Raw genomic sequence first — 21,771 nt, forward strand, 5'->3', positions numbered from 1 at the left:
CTCCACCACCAACTGCAGGTGTAAGACCTCTTCAGACCCGGGTAAGTTGTATACCCGACTCTCTGGACCAACTATGGGTGTAACTCCCTTTAGGATATACACCTGATTCTCCACCACCAACTGTATGTGTAGGACCACTTTAAGCCTGGGTAAGTGTGACACCCGACTCTCCACCAGTTACTCGGGTAAATGATACCCGACTAAGACCCGACTAAGTCTGACACCCAACTCTTCAACGCCAGAAAATGAGCCTGTCAGATCTGGGTAAGTGTGATACTCGAAGTTTTGTCACTTGCGTGGGTAGAAGCCCACTTCAGAAACGGATCACATCCGACTCTCCGCCAGTAAAGGTCCATGTAAGACCACTTCTTACCCCTTTTGTTGTGTTACCTGAATCTTCACCACTGATTAAGATTCAATCTCAACGACAGACACTGGTAAGTGAAAACACAGACGGTGAGGTGAGGTGAAATTGGGTTTAACGTCGTGCTGGAGAATATTTCGCTCATATGACGACGTGCATGCGTGTGTGTGTATGTGTATGTGCGGCTGCTTGTACTAGCCCAGACTGAAGCTGGTTTTATAGTGCTAGCCCACTGAGATACCATGCCGCAGTGAAGCATGAATACCCCACTCAGACACATTATACTGACTCCGAGCCGACCAGTCCTTTTTGTACCCATTAATGCCGAGCGCAAGGCAGGGACCAACAAGTACCATATTTTTACGTCTTTTGGTATGACGCGGCCGGGGATCGAACCCACGACCTTACGCTCTCCGGGCGGACGCTCTAACTACTACACTACGGAGGCGGTCGAAAACACAGAAGGAAAGGTGTTTGAGTGAAATCATTGTTTAAAATGTTTGCTGGAATACTTATCTTTCCTTAAAGTAGAGACTAAAGTTCTGTATAGTGCTATGTTGGTTAAGGCGTTCGCTCGTCACGCCGAAGGCCCGGGTTCGATGCCCTAGATGGGTACAATCTGCGAAGCCTATTTATCGTGTCCCCTCCGTGATATTGCTGTAATATTGCTAAAAGCGGCGTAAAACTAACTTCACTCACTCACTACTAACCCCCAGCTTTAGATACACCTGTTTTATGTTTCAGACGACCTGCCATACCCATACTGCACGTTGGAGGAACTCTTCGGCTGCACATTTACTTACACCGGTAAGAACACGCTTATTCCACGTCATTATCCAGTTCCTGATTAATGTTTCATGATTAATACCCTGTAACACATCTAATCACAAAGTTAGCGCAAAATATCTTTCGCTTATAATTGTATTTTGACTGCATGGCTTTTTAGCCTCGTGTCATTCGAATCGAGCACTTAACAAACCGTGGTAGTATACCTGCATTCACCGGTATGAATGTTCCAACCATGGGGCGTTAATGAACTTCTTCCCTACAATGTTGTAACCATGGGGTGACATATTTAAGATGAAGAAATTCAGGAATATATATTATTATACTTTCTTTAGGTTTACTTCCACTGTGATTTTTTTTAGCGTTGGTATACTACAACCAGACGTCACAGCGAGAACTCTGCCACTGTCACAAGCCGTGTAGATTCTTTGTGTACGACACCAAGCTGTCGTACGGTGCATTCCCCTCCAATGCCGTCACCGACTACATGGTTCGGAACAACGTCGTGCCATCGGCAGAATATGCCAGGTTAAGTACACTTCCGTGCAAAAGAAAGTACACACCAAAGTTTGACAGACCAAGGCTTAGTCTCTGAAAAAATATAATTTCAGCCAAACCAAAAACTTCAAACTGAATAGGAACCCCAGTGCCCTCGGAGATCCTGAAGGTATGCTGTCCCTCTATTTGGACTGGTTTTCCTGGTTCAAACTCGGTTTGGCTGGCCCTAGTTTGTCATACAGACCCTGAAAGAAAAATATTCAAGAAAGTCCATGCAAGTATAGAATATGTGGCAAGGCAAGATTCCCCCAGTTTAAAGTATATGGGCTCCTTTTCATTACATTTGATCATTATAATTTAGGAATACGTTTTCGGTAAAATATGTTAATTTCAGAAACTCGATGTTAGTCTTGGGCCAAACTGTCGTCCATATTGAGTTTTGCAGACGATAGATACTTTGACATTCACGTAACAATATTTATTACGAAACACAGAATTCTCCAGCATTTCTAACACTTCCCTCCTGTTACAACGAAGTGCAACTCGTGTAAATTTTAATTTGTAAATTTGCTGCTATTTCTTATGCATTGCTTCACAGTCAAGACGTGTGGTGGGGTAGCCTAGTGGTTAAAGCGTTCGCTCGTCACGCCGTAGGCCCGGGTTCGATTCCCCACGTGGGCACAATGTGTGAAGCCCATTTCTGGTGTCACCCGCCGTGAAATTGCTGGAATATTGCAAAAAGTGGCGTAAAACCAAACTCACTCACTCACTCACAGTCAAGACAAATCATGGTCGTTTGTTTCGAAATGGGTTACAACAGAACATATGATTATGTATACAAGCGTGCAGCTAATAAAACGACTTTAATACACCATTTCTTACAGACAAAATCTGGTCAGCATCAACATATGGTACGAACGGTTGATTGTACATAAGCTTGAATACGAACCGGAGTACACACTGACCTCGATGGTGGGTAAGTTGTTTCCCTTTTTATTAAAATCGTATCATGTATTCGTCACGGTGTCTCTTTTCTTGGGGTTTTGTCTTTTGTTGTGGGATTTTTGGGGTTAGTGTTTATGTTATTGTATAATGTTATACTGCATTGTGAATATATGGTTGATACACGTGTGTGTGGAGTGATATATGGATTAATGGTTTAATCTTCCCAGGGCAGATATAGCTTCTTTAGAGAGGGGGATGGGGGTTGGGGGTGCACAGTACATGTTTACCCGTTTTCACACGAGTTTCAATGGTCAGTTTACAAACTTTCAGGACTGTTGCGTATTATATCATCAGTGACTCACAATATAACTGTTGTTTTTGTGTGTTTGAAGGCACCCTGGGAGGTCAGATGGGTTTTTTCCTCGGGGCGAGCATTGTGACGCTGTATGAAGTGTTTGAAGCCTGTTTCCGCTCGACCAAGGCCATTGCCAGACAGTGGGGTACTCGGAAACAAACACGCCGCTCTGGCCAAGAGCACTAGAACCCCATTGTCCACTACCGTCGGTCCGAATGATTGGCTACCGTGAATCACGGAGACGTCTTGCATTGAGACAAGCGCATATAAGATATAGACTGTGTTGTTGTGTTTGCGCTCCAGTATTTCAGCCAAGGAGCGAGTGAGTGAATATTCCTTAACGCCGCATCATCAATGTTGCAGCTATTCGCGGCGATCAGCCAGGGAACTCCTTGCTTCACGTTGTGTGGACCTCACACCGGGGTATATGTTACCAGCCTGTTACCCCTGTTACAATCTCCATTTATCATCGGAGCAAAGGAGCTAACTCAGAGTTGATTAGTCTAACTAGTCCCAGAAGAAATATCTTTTCAATACCCCTTGACATCAGGCTAATAAATAATGTTACTGCTTAAAATAAAGAAGTTGTTGTGTTTTTTTCAGCAGCATCACAACACCTGAAGCATATCATAAGAAATTTTGCTGGACGTGATCCTTACATATCCGATGGGACAACAATTCAAATGAAATCCCTATTTCGCATTTTAGAAGTATTCTCGTCCCAGCTCTTGTGTAATGTTTCTGCCATGTAGCCTAGTGGTTAACGCGTTCGCTCGTCACGCCAAAGACCCGGGTTCGATTCCCACATGGTACAATGTGTGAAGCCCATTTCTGACGTCCCCGTGGTGATATTGCTGGCATATTGCTAAATGCGGACTAAAATCAACTCACTCACTCATTCGAGTCGTATGGTGATTGTGGCTTTTCAGTTGCTCGTAGGAGTAAGTCCACCAGGCTTCATCCTCCGGGGTAAAAGAACATGCAATGTTTACAAGTATATTTGTCCAGGAGTCAATCCATCAATCTTCAAGACTTGGCACATCCCCACCATAAGTCAACCATGCTGTTAAATGTCTGAAAATCCCCATATTCCTTGGCCTGTTCAATGAGCACAACGTCTGAATGGTTCACACACCCTTTATTGATGATTCTGGTACCGTTGGAGCAGGAGAATGGTAGTATCTCTGATGCTTATTTTCACTATCACTCACTCAGCCACTAACCTACTCACTCACTAACCCACTAACCCACTCACCCATCAACTCAATCAATCAACAAATCAATCAATCAATCACCCAACCACTCACCCACTCACTCACTCACCCACTCATTCACTCACACACCCACTCAATCCAGCTATCACTTTTCCTGCACAAGGTTCAGACATTTTCAATAAACTGTAAAACATGTAACCAATGGTAATTAAAAATACATCAAAATAAATTGAACTCATATAAAAAATTCATTCTAATCATGAAATATGATCGGGCTCACATTTGATTAAAGCTTTCATTATCGATAAACCAGTGAACACAGTCAAAGCCTGGGGTACGCTGGCCTGTGATTACGGTATCGACAGAGATGGAGAAGTCTGCAAACATTGAACAATAAACATGTTAATGGCGCCTGATGGTCTTTGGAAATGACAGTCAATAAATGAAACAAATGTGAGTACATATTGGTTTGTATTTTTACAATGGCCGATCATCAACTATACATTAGCAATGCGCGTTAGGCGAAACACTTTAATCATTCTATGTCGGGGTAGGTGATCGCTTAAAGGATATAAATTATTCATAGTGTTCAGTAAGTCAAACCAGTTCAGTATGGAAGGACGCTTAATCTGTGTTCGCCCGGAAGAGGCGATGAAAGCAGACAAGGGGAATTGTCGGAGAGATTACTAGCAGTAATAGCTGTTTAGGGTGGACCGAGCAGGCTTTCAGCATATGGGCAGATACAACTGCATGGCCATTTAAGCCGGACAGGGTATGTAGTGATGGTGTCGCCATGAACGTGAACAAAGACTCCATTAAGGCAGTATTTTGTTATAGTTGTTGAGTAGATGTTGAAGCTGGACAAAGGACGTTGGACGAACCAGGTGTCGTTACAGATGGACAGAGAACGGTTTAAGTGGAAGATGAACTGAAAACAAAGTCTGTTGAACCAGACGCCTGAGGAAAGACAAAGAATATAACTTGTGGATAAATCAGTGACCGGGAAGGACACCCAGTGCTAACCGGTAACCGTTAAAGTTGGACATAAAATGTTGCTGAGGTGTGAATGAGCAGTGGCCATTTGAGAGAAAACAAAAACAAACATAGATGACAAGTCGTTTTGTAAAGTGAACCAGTAGCCTTTGAGGGTGAACCCGTGCCCGTTGATGGTGAGAAAGAGAACAAACGTTGAAAACTAGTTTGCAGTTTGGGGTGAACTAGTAAACGTTCGAGGTGAAAAAGTCGCCGTTGGGGATGAAGAAGACAGAATCGTGAAAGTGGATGAAACAGGAACCGTTCACTGGAAAATAGGAAACCGCTGAGGTTAAACTTGTAGTTGTTTAGGTTGGACAGAGAACAACAGGTGGCGACGAACTACTAAAGTTCAGCGTTAACTCGTAAAAGTTCATGAGACCGACGCTGATAGAACGCCTGACGTACAGATCAAGATGGCGCTGCCTATCAAGGCTAAACCGCCGGGGGCATGGCGTCAAGTGTGGTGTTCGTTTGCTGAAGACACCAGCCTCCATGCCTGCAATAACCTTGTGAAGACACAGAAGACACGTGCAGAGAGGTAAGGGACTCAGCGTTTAATATTTGGGGAGCGATGTCTGGGGCCCACTTTTGGTGATCACTCCACTCCGCCCCACTCCACTCCACCCCACTCCGCTCCACTCCGCTCTGCTCCTGCTCCTCCCCACTCCACTCCACTCACTCCTCACCACTTCCTCCCGCTCACCACTCCTCTCCACTCTTCTGCCGCTCTTATCCTCTCCGCCTCACTGCTCACATCTCCGCTCTTCCTCCACTTCAATCAATCAATCAATCAATCAATCACCCAACCACTCACTCACTCACCCACTCATTCACTCACACACACACACTCAATTCATCTATCACTTTTCCTGCACAAGGTTCAGACATTTTCAATAAACTGTAAAACATGTAACCAATGGTAATTAAAAATACATCAAAATAAATTGAACTCATATAAAAAATTCATTCTAATCATGAAATATGATGGGGCTCACATTTGATTAAAGCTTTCATTATCGATAAACCAGTGAACATAGTCAAACCCTGGGGTACGCTGGCCGGTGATTACGGTATCGACAGAGATGGAGAAGTCTGCAAACATTGAACAATAAACATGTTAATGGCGCCTGATGGTCTTTGGAAATGACAGTCAATAAATGAAACAAATGTGAGTACATACTGGTTTGTATTTTTACAATCGCCGATCCCCTATACATTAGCAATGCGCGTTAGGCGAAACACTTTAATCATTCTATGTCGGGGTAGGTGATCGCTTAAAGGATATAAATTATTCATAGTGTTCAGTAAGTCAAACCAGTTCAGTATGGAAGGACGCTGAATCTGTGTTCGCCCGGAAGAGGTGATGAAAGCAGACAAGGGGAGTTGTCGGAGAGATTACTAGCAGTAATAGCTGTTTAGGGTGGACCAAGCAGGCTTTCAGTATGGGCAGATACAACTGCATGGCCATTTAAGCCGGACAGGGTATGTAGTGATGGTGTCGCCATGAACGTGAACAAAGACTCCATTGAGGCAGTATTTTGTTATAGTTGTTGAGTAGATGTTGAAGCTGGACAAAGGACGTTGGACGAACCACGTGTCGTTACAGATGGACAAAGAAACGGTTAGTGTTTTAACAGTTGTTGAAGATGAACTGAAAACAAACACTGTGGGTGAACCAGACGCCTTTGAGGAAAGACAAAGAATATAACTTGCGGATAAATCAGTGACCGGGAAGGACACCCAGTGCTAACCGGTAACCGTTAAAGTTGGACATAAAACGATGCTGAGGTGTGAATGAGCAGTTGCCTTTTAAGAGAAAACAAGAAACAAACATAGATGACAAGTCGTTTTGTAAGTGAACCAGTAGCCTTTGAGGGTGAACCCGTGCCCGTTGATGGTGAGAAGAGAACAAACGTTGAAAACTAGTTTGCAGTTTTGGGGTGAACTAGTAAACGTTCGAGGTGAAAAAGTCGCCGTTGGGGATGAAGAAGACAGAATCGTGAAAGTGGATGAAACAGGAACCGTTCACTGGAAAATAGGAAACCGCTGAGGTTAAACTTGTAGTTGTTTAGGTTGGACAGAGAACAACAGGTGGCGACGAACCACTAAAGTTCAGCGTTAACTCGTAAAAGTTCATGAGACCGACGCTGATAGAACGCCTGACGTACAGATCAAGATGGCGCTGCCTATCAAGGCTAAACCGCCGGGGGCATGGCGTCAAGTGTGGTATTCGTTTGCTGAAGACACCAGCCTCCATGCCTGCAATAACCTTGTGAAGACACAGAAGACACGTGCAGAGAGGTAAGGGACTCAGCGTTTAATATTTGGGGAGCGATGTCTGGGGCCCACTTTTGCCACTCCACTCCACCCCGCCCACTCCACTCCCTGCTCCACCCAACTCCACTCCACTCCACTCCGCTCCGCTCTGCTCCATCTCCGCTTCATCTCCACTCCTCCGGTCCTCTCTCTCCACTCCGCTCCATCTCCACCCTGCTCTCCGCTCCAATCCTCCACTCCACTCTCTCACCACTTCACTCCGCTCTGATTTTCTCTCCTCTCTTCTCCTCTCCACGCCGCTCCATCTCTACTCCATCTCCACTCCCTCCACTCCGCCCCTCTCCTCTCCGCTCTTCACCACTCCGCTCTTCTGTGCTCCATCTCCTCCATCTCCCGCTCCGCTCCACTCCGCTCTTCTGCACTCCACTCAACTCCATATCCGCATCTCCGCTTCATCTCCACTTCACTCCACTCACTCCCACTCCGCTCCACTCCATCTCCACCCCCGCTCAACTCCACTCCAATCCAACTCCACTCTTCACCACTTCACTCCACTCCTCACCACTTCCTCCGCTCTGATTTCCTCTCCTCTCTTCTCTCTCTCCCTCTCTCCTCTCTACTCCATCTCCACTCCACTCCACTCCGCCCCTCTCCTCTCCGCTCTTCACCACTCCGCTCTTCCGGCTCCATCTCCTCCGCTGCCTCCACCCCACCCGCCTCCTCTCCTCTCTCTCTCCGCTCTCACTCTCCCCTCTCCCCGCTCCATCTCCTCTCCGCTCTTCACCTCTCCGCTCTTCTCCGCTCCATCTCCTCTCCGCTCCATTCCACTCCACCCGCTCCACCCCTCCTCCTCTCCGCTCCACCTCTCCCTCTCCCCGCTCCATCATGGACTGCAATGCTCCATCATGGACTGCACTGCTATACGCTGCCCTGTTAACAGCGACACAGGTCACGGGGAGAGTTCACGTCGGAGATTATTTCTTATAACCACCAAATGAATAAATGTCCAATGATGTATATTCACAATAATATACTCAAACGGAAAAGTAATTTCAATACCAATTAGTCGACAGGAACACCAAATGCCGAGGAAAAGAAATTATACACCTCATCAAAATCTTGAGGGGGGGGTGTGTGTGTGGGGCGTGTGTGTGTTGGTGTTGAAGCAGTTTACATGGGGAATACAGCCTTTATTGTCTTACCCACATCGTTAAATGTGTATGTCATTCATGCCATTAAATGATTTAACTACGTACGCCAGACTTTATACATGGTGGGATGGAGGATAACAGTACTGACTAAGGACAAAGGGACTGATTTAGCTATCGTTGACGTGTATATTGACATTGCTGTCAACACAACACTTAATCACACTGGAATGACTCATTATGCATGAACAACGAATCTCAAACTACCCGTTTGTTTCGCAAATCAATGGTGTCAGGACGATACACGTGTAAAACACGTCACGTTGACAATGTCGACTCATTAATTAATTGCACTACGCGACTGATTCAGATTTGCCAGTGTTATCAATACCGAACTCCGTACAATAATAAGCAGACGGAGTTTGATATCAGTCGTTAAAAATCGTCTCCATGTAGCCCGCCGCAAAGCAAGGCGTCCTGTGAAAGGGTTTCTCAGCTAACAATTTCACGTTGCCACAACGTTATTCTGTGGACATCATTGTGACATGACGTTGTGATAAGACATTTTCACGTCGTCACAATGTTAAAGTTATTTGATGCTAAAGTATTTTACGTTGTCTTAACGTTCTATTTAACGTTAATAGTTGACAGTTTTCCCAGTAGTGAACAGTACATAAGAAACAAAGCAGAAATTCACTTCAATGTTTAGTCGTCAATTTGCATGTTGGTTTGGTCGGGTGTTTTCTGAAGCTGCAGCTGAATAGTGAAGAAAGACTCTCAAAGTGAAAAGTTTAACAGAAAATTCTATCGTGACACCAAGATATTGTGTAATAGTCGATACCGAACGTTTTGACAACGTCTATATGTAACGTTGTTGTAACGTTGTGAAATAACGTTGTAAAAAGATGTAATACTAACGTTGTGACAACGTTTTGTCATGACGTTACCAATCTACAACCTTCCCACAACGTTATGAAAACGTTGTGTGTTAGCTGGGATGACCCCAGCAGGTTACCATAGGTAGCAAAGATTGAAAGTGGGCTAGGTACACTAGTGACTGGCTGAGTGACAATGGCGTTCCGCCATGTTTACAATCATGGTTGAGTGGGTGAGTTTGGTTTTACGCCGCTTTTAGCAATATTCCAAAATATCACGGTGGGGGACACCAGAAATGGGCTTCACACTTGTACCCATAAGGAGAATCGAACCAGGCTCTTCAGCTTCACGACCCAATGCTTTGACCACAAGGCTACCCAACCGTCCCTCCGAATCAAGGTCTTACCTTCAGTTAACAAAAGGCATGTCCTGTCACACTCGTAGCACTAGCAAACAACTCAATTAATTTTGTACATATTTACAGCCTAAAAACTAAATACTGTTAAACATAACTCACATACTCGTTTCTTTTGGCAGAATATGGTGGTTCATCATTCTGTGTTCAATGGTCGTGTGTCTGCTGTGGATTGTTGTCGACCTGACATTATCTTACTTGAAGTACCCAGTTATTACCAAGTCGAGTGTGGAATATCTCCCGTCCATGGATTTCCCCACCATTACATTCTGCAACGCTAACGGATACAACAGCAACGTAGTGGAAAACCCCACTGCCATGAAGGAACTGTTTGTGTCTCTGAACCCGATTCTCTCCAATTTAATAAAGGTAAACGTGTCTTTAGTGTCTCCTTTAATGAAGACAGAGCAAGCCTTTCTCTACAGGACCATGTCCCTCAGGAAATGGGATTACATGCGCTTTGCTCTCTTCCGAGGGCAAGAAGTGACTCTCGACATGTTTGACGAGGTTAATGGTCCAACAGGATACTGCTTCCGGTTTAACAGGTATGTGTCCCCAAACAATCATCATAAACAGTTAATGCAACTACTATCACAACGGTGCTTCCAGTACAGGAGACATCTGAACAAATATAGTTTAAGAGAGCTTCTCATTTCTCTCAAATGACCTCAACACCAGGCTACATAGAAGGTCAGGTCAAAGGTCGGTTGCTCTCAACGCCACCACAATTTTGGGCTACATAGAAAGCCACCTAAACACTAGGCTACATAGAAGGGTCAGGTCAAAGGCTGGTTGCTCACAACGTCACCTCAATGTTGGGCTACATAGATAGCCATAGATATAAACACTAGGCTACATACATCAGGTCAAAGGTCGGTCAACGCCACCTCCATTGATTGACATAGATATCACCTCAACACTAGGCACAAGGTGGTCAAAGGGCTGCTCACATCACCACCACAATGGTGAGCTACGTAGATAGCCACCTCAACACTAGGCTACATAGAAGGTCAGGTCAAAGGTTGGCTGCTCACATCGCCACCACAATGGTGGGCTACACAGATAGCCACCTCAACACTAGGCTACATAGAAGGTCAGGTCAAAGGCTGGCTGCTCACATCACCACCACAATGGTGGGCTACATAGATAGCCACCTCAACACTAGGCTACATAGAAGGTCAGGTCAAAGGCTGGCTGCTCACATCACCACCACAATGGTGGGCTACATAGATAGCCACCTCAACACTAGGCTACATAGAAGGTCAGGTCAAAGGTTGGTTGCTCACAACATCACCTCAATGGTGGGCTACACAGATAGCCACCTCAACACTAGGCTACATAGAAGGTCAGGTCAAAGGTTGGTTGCTCACATCACCACCACAATGGTGAGCTACATAGATAGCCACCTAAACACTAGGCTACATAGAAGGTCAGGTCAAAGGTTGGTTGCTCACAACACCACCACAATGGTGGGCTACACAGATAGCCACCTCAACACTAGGCTACATAGAAGGTCAGGTCAAAGGTTGGCTGCTCACATCACCACCACAATGGTGGGCTACATAGATAGCCACCTCAACACTAGGCTACATAGAAGGTCAGGTCAAAGGTTGGCTGCTCACATCACCACCACAATGGTGGGCTACACAGATAGCCACCTCAACACTAGGCTACATAGAAGGTCAGGTCAAAGGTTGGTTGCTCACAACACCACCCACAATGGTGGGCTACATAGATAGCCACCTAAACACTAGGCTACATAGAAGGTCAGGTCAAAGGTTGGCTGCTCACATCACCACCACAATGGTGGGCTACACAGATAGCCACCTCAACACTAGGCTACATAGAAGGTCAGGTCAAAGGTTGGCTGCTCACATCACCACCACAATGGTGGGCTACATAGATAGCCACCTCAACACTAGGCTACATAGAAGGTCAGGTCAAAGGTTGGTTGCTCACATCACCACCACAATGGTGGGCTACATAGACAGCCACCTCAACACTAGGCTACATAGAAGGTCAGGTCAAAGGTTGGTTGCTCACATCACCACCACAATGGTGAGCTACATAGATAGCCACCTCAACACTAGGCTACATAGAAGGTCAGGTCAAAGGTTGGTAGCTCACATCACCACCACAATGGTGAGCTACATAGATAGCCACCTCAACACTAGGCTACATAGAAGGTCAGGTCAAAGGTTGGTTGCTCACAACATCACCTCAATGGTGGCTTCATAGACAGCCACCTCGACAGTAGGCTACATAGAAGGTCAGGTCAAAGGTTGGCTGCTCACATCACCACCACAATGGTGAGCTACATAGATAGCCACCTTAACACAAGGCTACATATAAGGTCAGGTTAGAGGTTGGTTGCTCACATCACCACCACAATGGTGAGCGACATAGATAGCCACCTCAACACTAGGCTACATAGAAGGTCAGGTCAAAGATTGGCTGCTCACATCACCACCACAATGGTGAGCTACACAGATAGCCACCTCAACACTAGGCTACATAGAAGGTCAGGTCAAAGGTTGGTTGCTCACAACACCACCACAATGGTGAGCTACACAGATAGCCACCTCAACACTAGGCTACATAGAAGGTCAGGTCAAAGGTTGGTTGCTCACAACACCACCTCAACAGTGGGCTACATAGACAGCCACCTCGGCACTGGGCTAGACAGTAAGCCAAAACAACTGTTGACTACATAGAAGGTCATGTCAACGGTTGGCTAAACAGAAGTCTACGTCAAGGGTGGCATACACAGAAGGCAACGTCAACGGTTGGTAACTCTGATGGCCACCTCAACCGTTAGCTACAATGAAGATCACCACAATGGTTGGCTAAACAGAAGCCACCTCAACGACTGGCTACATACAGAGCAACCCCCGCCGTTGCCTGCATAGGAAGCCACCTCAAAAGTGTGCTACATAGAAGTACGCTTTAACGGTGGGGTACACTTAAGGCCACCTCAACGCTGGGGTACACAGAAGGCCAGGTCAAAGGTTGAGTACATTTATGGACACCTCAACATTGGGATACATAGAAGGCAATCTCAAAGTTTGCTTACAAAGAAGGCCATATCAGCGGTTGGCTACCAATTGAGCCACCCTAGCTGTTGCCTGTATAGAAGGTGTCAACGGTGGCCTACACGGAAGGCAACGTCACCGATGTGCTACATACATGGCTAACTCAAAGCTTGGATTCTTAGATGGCCACCTCAAAGTTGGGCTGCAAAGGGGTTTATTTCACTCTGAAGCACAATAGTCCCTCTTTGCAAATTTCGTTGGTCACACTTTCCTTCATGATAAAATCTCACATGTCGTACGAATCCTAAGAATGTATACTTGGTTTCAAGCTTTTTACGAACTATCAATGAACCTTATAATACATTGACTGACTCATCCGACCTCAGTTTATGTACCAAAATAAGCATTTTAAAAAACATTTCAAAGCACGCATACATTAAAAATTTACGTTCTAGAGATTCCAGATACTTCTGTGGAACTGATTTTCTACTTTCTCAGATGTAGCAACTACAGAAAAGAGCTTGAAATAACGTTTATAAATAGGTTTAATAAATATTTGTGTTAATCAATGTTTGTAAGCGAGGAAATGATCCGTCGTCATGGAGTCCACACAACAAACACTCCAGGCCCAAGTGGATCTCTGGAGCTTCTCCTGGACATCCACCAGGAACACTACTTTCCCGGCCCATTCAACCTGGCAGCCATGATGGTAATTTGGTTGTTTTGTTTGTTGTTTAACGCTGCACTCAGAAATATTCCAGCTATATGGCAGCGGTCTGTAAATAATCGAGTCTGGACCAAACAATGCAGTGATCAACAGTAAGAGCATCGATCTAAGCATTTGGAATATGACATGTGTCAACCAGGCAAGCGAACCAAATCAACTATGGGTTGCTGAAGACCAATTCTAACATGGACTTTCAAGGGTACATGGTGGGATTGATATGGACCTTTTCGAGAATTTGAAAATAGCTCATAGTACGTTCCTTGCCAAGCTGGAATAAAATTTAAATCTATCCGCTCTTTGCTGACTTCTGAAGTAACAAGTAATATCTGATGTTGTGGATCTGTTATAGATATACATCAATCACCCGTCTGACAAACAGAGTCATCTTGATCCCGTGATAGCTGTGGCCCCCGGGACGACGGCTTACATCTCCATGACCAAACACCAGGTAGGCGATGTCGCAACGTTTTCTGGAGCTTGAGCTTTCTGTGGACGTTTGTTTTCACGACTGCGAGAGGAAAACCCAAAGTAAGTTGATATTTATATCAGTCTCATCAGTTACGTCTGTACGAAAGGTAAGACGAATAATATAATCTGTCTTGAGCAAAGTGTCCTACACGTTCTGTCTATATGCTTCTACCGGTAGTACAAGTTCCTGCCGAAGCCGTACAAGTCGTTTGGTGATGACACCTGCATCGACACCGACAGTCCCACCTTCACTAACCCCCTCAAGTATGCGTCCTCCTACAGCTTCGACGCCTGCATAGACGAGTGTCTGAGCCACCACTCCACCACCAACTGCAGGTGTAAGACCTCTTCAGACCCGGGTAAGTTGTATTGAAGACTCTCTGGACCAACTATGAGTGTAAGTTCCTGTAGGATATACACCCGATTCTCACCAAAACAGTAGGTGTGAGACCGCTATAGACCAGGGTAAGTTGTATGGAAGACTCTCTGGACCAGCTATAGGTGTAAGTCCCTGTGAGATATACACCCGATTCTCCACCACCAACTGTAGGTTTAAAACTCTTCAGGTCCGCGTAAGTTGTATACCCGACTCGCTGGACCAACTATGGGTGTAAGTCCCCTTTAGATATACACCTGATTCTCCACCACCAACTGTATGTGTAGGACCACTTTTAGGACCACCTCATGAGTGTGACACCGACTCTCCAATAGGAACTGTATGTGTAGGACCACTTTAGGACTCTCCAATAGGAACTGTATGTGTAGGACCACTTTAGGTCCTGGTGAGTGTGACACCGACGACTCCAATAGGAACTGTATGTGTAGGACCACTTTAGACCTGGGTAAGCGTGACACCCGACTCTCCAATAGGAAGGAACTTTAGGTCCTGGTGATGTGACACCCGACTCTCCAATAGGACTGTATGTAGGGACCACTTTAGGTCCTGGTGAGTGTAACACTCTCCAATAGGAACTCTCCAAGGTCCTGGTGAGGAACACCCGACTCTCCAATAGGAACTTTTAGTTTAGGTCCTGGTGAGTGTGACACCCGACTCTCCAATAGGAACTGTAGGACCACTTTAGGTGTAGTGGACCAATAGGAACTGTATGTTAGGGACCACTTTAGACCTGGGTGTGGTCCAATAGAACGTGACACCCGACTCTCCAATAGGAACTGTATGTGTATGTGTAGGGACCACTTTAACACCCGATAGGAACTGGGACCACTTTTAGACCTGGGTGAGTGTGACACCCGACTCTCCAATAGGAACTGTATGTGTAGGACCACTTTAGGTCCTGGTGAGTGTGACGTCCGACTCTCCAATAGGAACTGTATGTGTAGGACCACTTTAGACCTGGGTACGCGTGACACCCGACCTGTATGGTAGGACCACTTTAGGCGTGACACCCGACTCTCCAATAGGAACTGTATGTGTAGGACCACTTTAGGTCCTGGTGAGTGTAACACCCGACTCTCCAATAGGAACTGTATGTGTAGGACCACTTTAGACCTGGGTAAGCGTGACACCCGACTCTCCAATAGGAACTGTATGTGTAGGACCGACTTTAGGTCCTGTGTAGGACCACTTTTGTGACACCCGACTCTCCAATAGGAACTGTATGTGTAGGACCACTTTAGGTCCTGGTGAGTGTGACGACTCTCCAATAGGACTCTCCAATAGGAACTGTATGTATGTGTAGGACCACTTTAGGTCCTGGTGAGTGTGACGCCCGACTCTCCAATAGGAACTGTATGTGTAGGACCACTTTAGACCTGGGTAAGCGTGACACCCGACTCTCCAATAGGAACTGTATGTGTAGGACCACTTTAGGTCCTGGTGAGTGTGACACCCGACTCTCCAATAGGAACTGTATGTGTAGGACCACTTTAGGTCCTGGTGAGTGTAACACCCGACTCTCCAATAGGAACTGTATGTGTAGGACCACTTTGTGAGTGTGACGCCCGACTCTCCAATAGGAACAGGAACTGTATTTGTATGACTTTAGGTCCTGGTGAGTGTAACACCCGACTCTCCAATAGGAACTGTATGTGTAGGACCACTTTAGGTCCTGGTGAGTGTGACGCCCGACTCTCCAATAGGAACTGTATGTGTAGGACCACTTTAGGTCCTGGTGAGTGTGACACCCGACTCTCCAATAGGAACTGTATGTGTAGGACCACTTTAGACCTAGGTAAGCGTGACACCCGACTCTCCAATAGGAACTGTATGTGTAGGACCACTTTAGGTCCTGGTGAGCGTGACGCCCGACTCTCCAATAGGAACTGTACTTTGGGTCCTGTCAATAGGAACTGTATGTGTGTACAGGACCACTTTAGACATAGGTAAGCGTGACACCCGACTCTCCAATAGGAACTGTATGTGTGGGACGACTTTAGGTCCTGTGAGTGTGACGCCCGACTCTCCAATAGTTAGACATAGGTAAGCGTGACACCCGACTCTCCAATAGGAACTGTATGTGTAGGACCACTTTAGGTCCTGGTGAGTGTAACACCCGACTCTCCAATAGGAACTGTATGTGTAGGACCACTTTAGGTCCTGGTGAGCGTGACGCCCGACTCTCCAACAGGAACTGTATTTGTATGACTTTAGGTCCTGGTGAGTGTAACACCCGACTCTCCAATAGGAACTGTATGTGTAGGACCACTTTAGGTCTTGGTGAGTGTGACGCCCGACTTTCCAACAGGAACTGTATTTGTATGACTTTAGGTCCTGGTGAGTGTAACACCCGACTCTCCAACAGGAACTGTAGGTGTAGGCACAGGTGCTTGAAACGCTAAAAACTCAAGGTATGTACTGTCACTAACTCGGTCTTACAACTATATAGAAGGAAAGGGATTAACGAGGTCAAGACACCAAGTTCGTTTCAGGGCGAATTCAACAATGCTCATTGTATTTATCCCATTTAAAGTATGCACACATTTCAAGCCAATATATTTACCTACAAATTAAGACATACAGCACAAAAATCGAAGCAGTACTTTGGGAGCTAGGGTCTTCGGAAGCTCGAAAAATCGTGATTTCCCGATTCAGAGCCAAAATCCCTGCTCAGAATTTGTAGCGGTTACTCACCCATTTTATTTCACAGTATACACAAACGACATGCACCAAACCATGTTGAACTGGTGGCTATCAGCGCGCTAGTCGCCATTCTTACGGAGACACTTACTAAGACCCGGGTTCGATTCCCCATATGGCACACTGTGCTGTCGCCGCCATAATAACTAAACTCACTCACTACTCACTCATGCTTCAAATGCACCTGTTTTATGTTTCAGACGACCTGCCATACCCATACTGCACGTTGAAGGAACTCTTCGGCTGCACCTTTACTTACACCGGTAAGAACACGCTTATTCCACGTCATTATCCAGTTCCTCATTCGCCTGTCATGATTAATACCCTGTAACACATCTGATCACAAAGTTAGCACAAAATTGCTTTCACTCATGGCTGTATTGTGACTGGATGGCTAGTGTTAGCCTCGTGTCATTCGGATCGAGCACTTAACAAACCGAGGTTGCGTACAAGCCATGGGTTTTGATCATAATAGCGATATGATAGTGCATTGGATAACCATGAATTCGTTTAAACAGGCAGACTTTACCAATTCTAATGCTCTCATCTCACGTCTCGATTACATTGGATAATCACCGTTATGGGGCGTTAACCAACTTCTTCTCTTCAATATTGCAAACATGGGGCGTTAACCAACTTATTCCCTCCTTTGTTGCAACCATGGGGCGTTAACCAACTTATTCCCTCCTATGTTGCAGCCATGGGGCGTTAACCAACTTATTCCCTCCTATGTTGCAGCCATAGGGCGTTAACCAACTTATTCCCTCCTGTGTTGCAGCCATGGGGCGTTAACCAACTTATTCCCTCCTATGTTGCAACCATGGGGCGTTAACCAACTTATTCCCTCCTATGTTGCAACCATGGGGCGTTAACCAACTTATTCCCTCCTATGTTGCAACCACTGGGCGTTAACCAACTTATTCACTCCTATGCTGCAACCATGGGGTGACATATTAGGATGAAGAAATTCAGGAATGTATATTATTATTATACTTTCTTTAGGTAATCTTCCACTGTGATTTTGTTTAGCATTGGTATACTACAACCAGACGTCACAGCGAGAACTCTGCCATTGTCACAAGCCGTGTAGATTCTTTGTGTACGACACCAAGCTGTCATACGGTGCATTCCCCTCCAATGCCGTCACCGACTACATGGTTCGGAACAACGTCGTGCCGTCGGAGGAATATGCCAGGTTAAGTACACTTCCGTGCTAAAGAAAGTACACACCCAAGTTTGATAGACTTAGGCTTAGTGTCTGAAAACATAGAATTGAGAAGGAGCCCCAGTGAGCTCGGGGATCCTGATGGTGTACTGTCCTTTTATTTAGAAGGTCGAATCTATATAATCCATGGACTTTTCATCCAGTCTAGCTTTGGAACATGGCTTTGGTAGCCTTTTGTGCGAGTAGTTCGCTCGTCATGGAGAAGTCCCGGTTTTAATTCCCCGTTTACGTTTAAGTTACTGGTTTTCCTGGTCCAAACTCGGTTTGGCTGGCCCTAGTCTGTCATACAGACCCTGAAACAAATATATCCGAGAAAGCCCATGCAAGTCCAGAATATGTGGCAAGTAAAGATTACCGCAGTTTAAAGTCCCTGGGCTCCTTTTCGTTATATTTTATTGTGATTCTATTTTAGGAACAGTTTTTCGGTAAAACATGTTTATTTCAGAGACTAGATGGTAGTCTTGGGCCAAACTGTCGTCCGTATTGAGTATTGCTGACTGAGACGATAAATAGCCTTCGTTCTCTTGGAGAACTTTGACATTCATGCAACAATATTTATTACGAAACCCAGAATTCTCCAGCAATTCTAACACTTTCCTCCTGTTACAACGAAGTGCAACTCGTGTAAATGCTAATTTGTAAATTTACTGCCATTTCTTATGCATTGCTTCACAGTCAAGACGGGTGGTGGGGTAGCCTAGTGGTTAAAGCGTTCGCTCGTCACGCCGTAGGCCCGGGTTCGATTCCCCACATGGACACAATGTGTGAAGCCCATTTCTGGTGTACCCGCCGTGATATTGCTGGAATATTGCTAAAAGCGGCGTAAAACCAAACTCACTCACTCACAGTCAAGACAAACCAATGGTCGTTTGTTCTGAAATGGGTTACAACAGAACGTATGCATATGAATACGAATGTGCAGACAATAAAACGACTTTAATACACAATTTCTTACAGACAAAATCTGGTCAGCATCAACATATGGTACGAACGGTTGATTGTACATAAGCTTGAATACGAACCGGAGTACACACTGACCTCGATGGTGGGTAAGTTGTCTCCCTTTTTATTAAAATCGTATCATGTATTCGTGTGTTTTCTTCTTGTTGTTGTTGCTGCTGCTGTTTGTTATTTGTATACAGTTACACAGCATTGAGCACATACGGCTGATACGCATGTGGTGGGATGATATATCAGATTGATCTTCGTACTCTCCACGATTTCCTTTGCAGATGGACCCGTGAAGGTCCGGGTTAGAATTGATCTTCAGTAACCCATGCTTGTTGTGAGAGGCGACTAACGGGATCGGGTGGTCAGGCTCGCTGACCCAATTAGGTTGATCGATGTGCATGCTGGATTGTGTGGTCCAGACTAGATTATTTACAGACCGCCACCATATAGCTGGAATATTGCTGATTGCGGTGTAAAACTAAACTCACTCACTCACTCCTTTGCAGATGTTCACAACAGATAGTGTCTTCATACTCAAATCTTCAGTTTAGGACATGTGTGTGCAGTGTGGGTTGATGCCCATAGTACCAGACACGAGTTTGCCTGTCCGCACTCGATAATTTGCCTGACGCTGTGACCACAGGGGCGTGTCACGCTTAGAAACAGCGTTAGAAAGACAAATAGGTATATAGACCCTACCCTAGTACTATATACAAAGATACTACTAGGGTAGGGTCTATATACCTATATGTCTTTCTAACGCTGTTTCTAAGCGTGACACGCCCCTGTGGCTGTGACTAAGCTTGGCTATCACTGACTGTTACGTATACCGTCAGTGACTCACGATATAACTGTTGTTTTTGTGTGTTTGTAGGCACCCTGGGAGGTCAGATGGGCTTCTTCCTCGGGGCGAGCATTGTGACGCTGTATGAAGTGTTTGAAGCCTGTTTCCGCTCGACCAAGGCCATTGCCAGACAGTGGATTATTCGGAAACAAACACGCCGCTCTGGCCCAGAGCACTGAACCCCATTGTCCACTGCAGTCAGTCCGAATGATGACTCCGTGAATCACGAATCACGGAGACGTTTAGCAATAATAGAAGCGCACGTATAATATGTGCGGCGTGGTTGTGTCTGTATTGCAGCATTATAGCCGGCGCCAGTAGACCAACACACCAGCTTGTTTACAGTAAGGACACTTTGTGAATCTTCACAACTATCATCCAAGACAATGGTGCACACAGAACAAAAACGGTAGAGGAGGGCGACCGAGATATTATATTGCTAGACGTGATTCTTACACATTCATTGGTACAAAAGTTAAAATAAAATCCCTATTTGACATTTCAGAATTATTCTCGTCCCAGTTCTTGTAGTATATGCTACAAGTCTGAACTGAAAGCAGTCAACATAATACACAGTATATCTGAGATCCTTTTTCATAGCAACAGTTTGGTATTATTTTATCTATGTGTTCTAGAATGTTTAATTATTGCCTTTCAGACTCGTAAAAGTCAGTGTGCCATGTTGAGGAGACCAAACTTATTTGCATTTTGCAAAATTTGTGTGTACAGAATATGTTATAGGATGTACAGAATGCATTTGCTGTAATCTGGGATCCTACATGTAATTCCTACCTTTAACCATTACACCCAGAAGCCAAATATAGCTGCACATTTCACAAGTTACCTTCACATTGACCTGGACCATATACAGAAATCATGCACTACCTTCTGGTTTTACACCAGACACAGCATTCCAAGCGGTTAAAGCATCCGCTCGTCATGCCCAAAACCCTGGTTTAATTCCCAACAAGGGTACAATGTCGCCACCGTGGCTTTTCAGTTGCCTGCCTGACTCCAAGGAGTCAGCTCACCATGCTTTTTCCACACTGATTCTGGAGTTACCACCAGCAGACAAGCTCATCTCAGTCCATAACCTTGTGGATGGCCTTGACACACTGGATCAATATCTCTGAAGGTCACGTGTTCTAGAATCGGTTAATGTGGCATTGCTTGATTACTGCAGTTAATTAGCAACGTGTGAGTGAGTGTGCTTGCTTGCATGTGGCTGCTTGTAACAGTCCGAACAAATGGCCTTTTCATCCAGCTTGCCATTGAGACAAATGCCACAGTATATTATGGATACCCCCTTCACATGCAGTATACAGACTCTGAGATGACCACTTGTTGACTCAAACCCCAGTAATGCTGAGGGGTGGGCAGGGTAAAAGAGCATGCCATATTTAGAAGTATTTTGGTCCAGGAGTCTGTCAGTCACTCTTGAAGACTTTGCACATCCCCACCATAAGTCGACCATTCTGACAAATGTCAAATGCCCATATCCCTAGGCCTGTGAA

General features: G+C 45.4%; 1 protein-coding gene across 1 annotated transcript; it reads left to right on the forward strand.

The window, feature by feature from the left end:
• The first annotated feature begins 7,017 nt into the window (after positions 1–7,017).
• Positions 7,018–21,072, forward strand: LOC124277434 (acid-sensing ion channel 1A-like). Its single transcript, XM_046713132.1, has 9 exons — positions 7,018–7,498; positions 10,036–10,458; positions 13,525–13,654; positions 14,022–14,120; positions 14,319–14,499; positions 17,438–17,500; positions 18,267–18,432; positions 19,420–19,511; positions 20,288–21,072. Exons 1-9 carry the CDS (start codon positions 7,374–7,376, stop codon positions 20,434–20,436), a joined length of 1,428 nt encoding a protein of 475 aa, XP_046569088.1. The 5' UTR covers positions 7,018–7,373; the 3' UTR covers positions 20,437–21,072.
• Positions 21,073–21,771: the final 699 nt, after the last annotated feature.

The sequence above is a fragment of the Haliotis rubra genome, unplaced genomic scaffold (assembly GCF_003918875.1).
Source record: "Haliotis rubra isolate DU_JTF1 unplaced genomic scaffold, ASM391887v1 Scf221, whole genome shotgun sequence".
Classification (NCBI taxonomy): Eukaryota; Metazoa; Mollusca; class Gastropoda; order Lepetellida; family Haliotidae; genus Haliotis; species Haliotis rubra.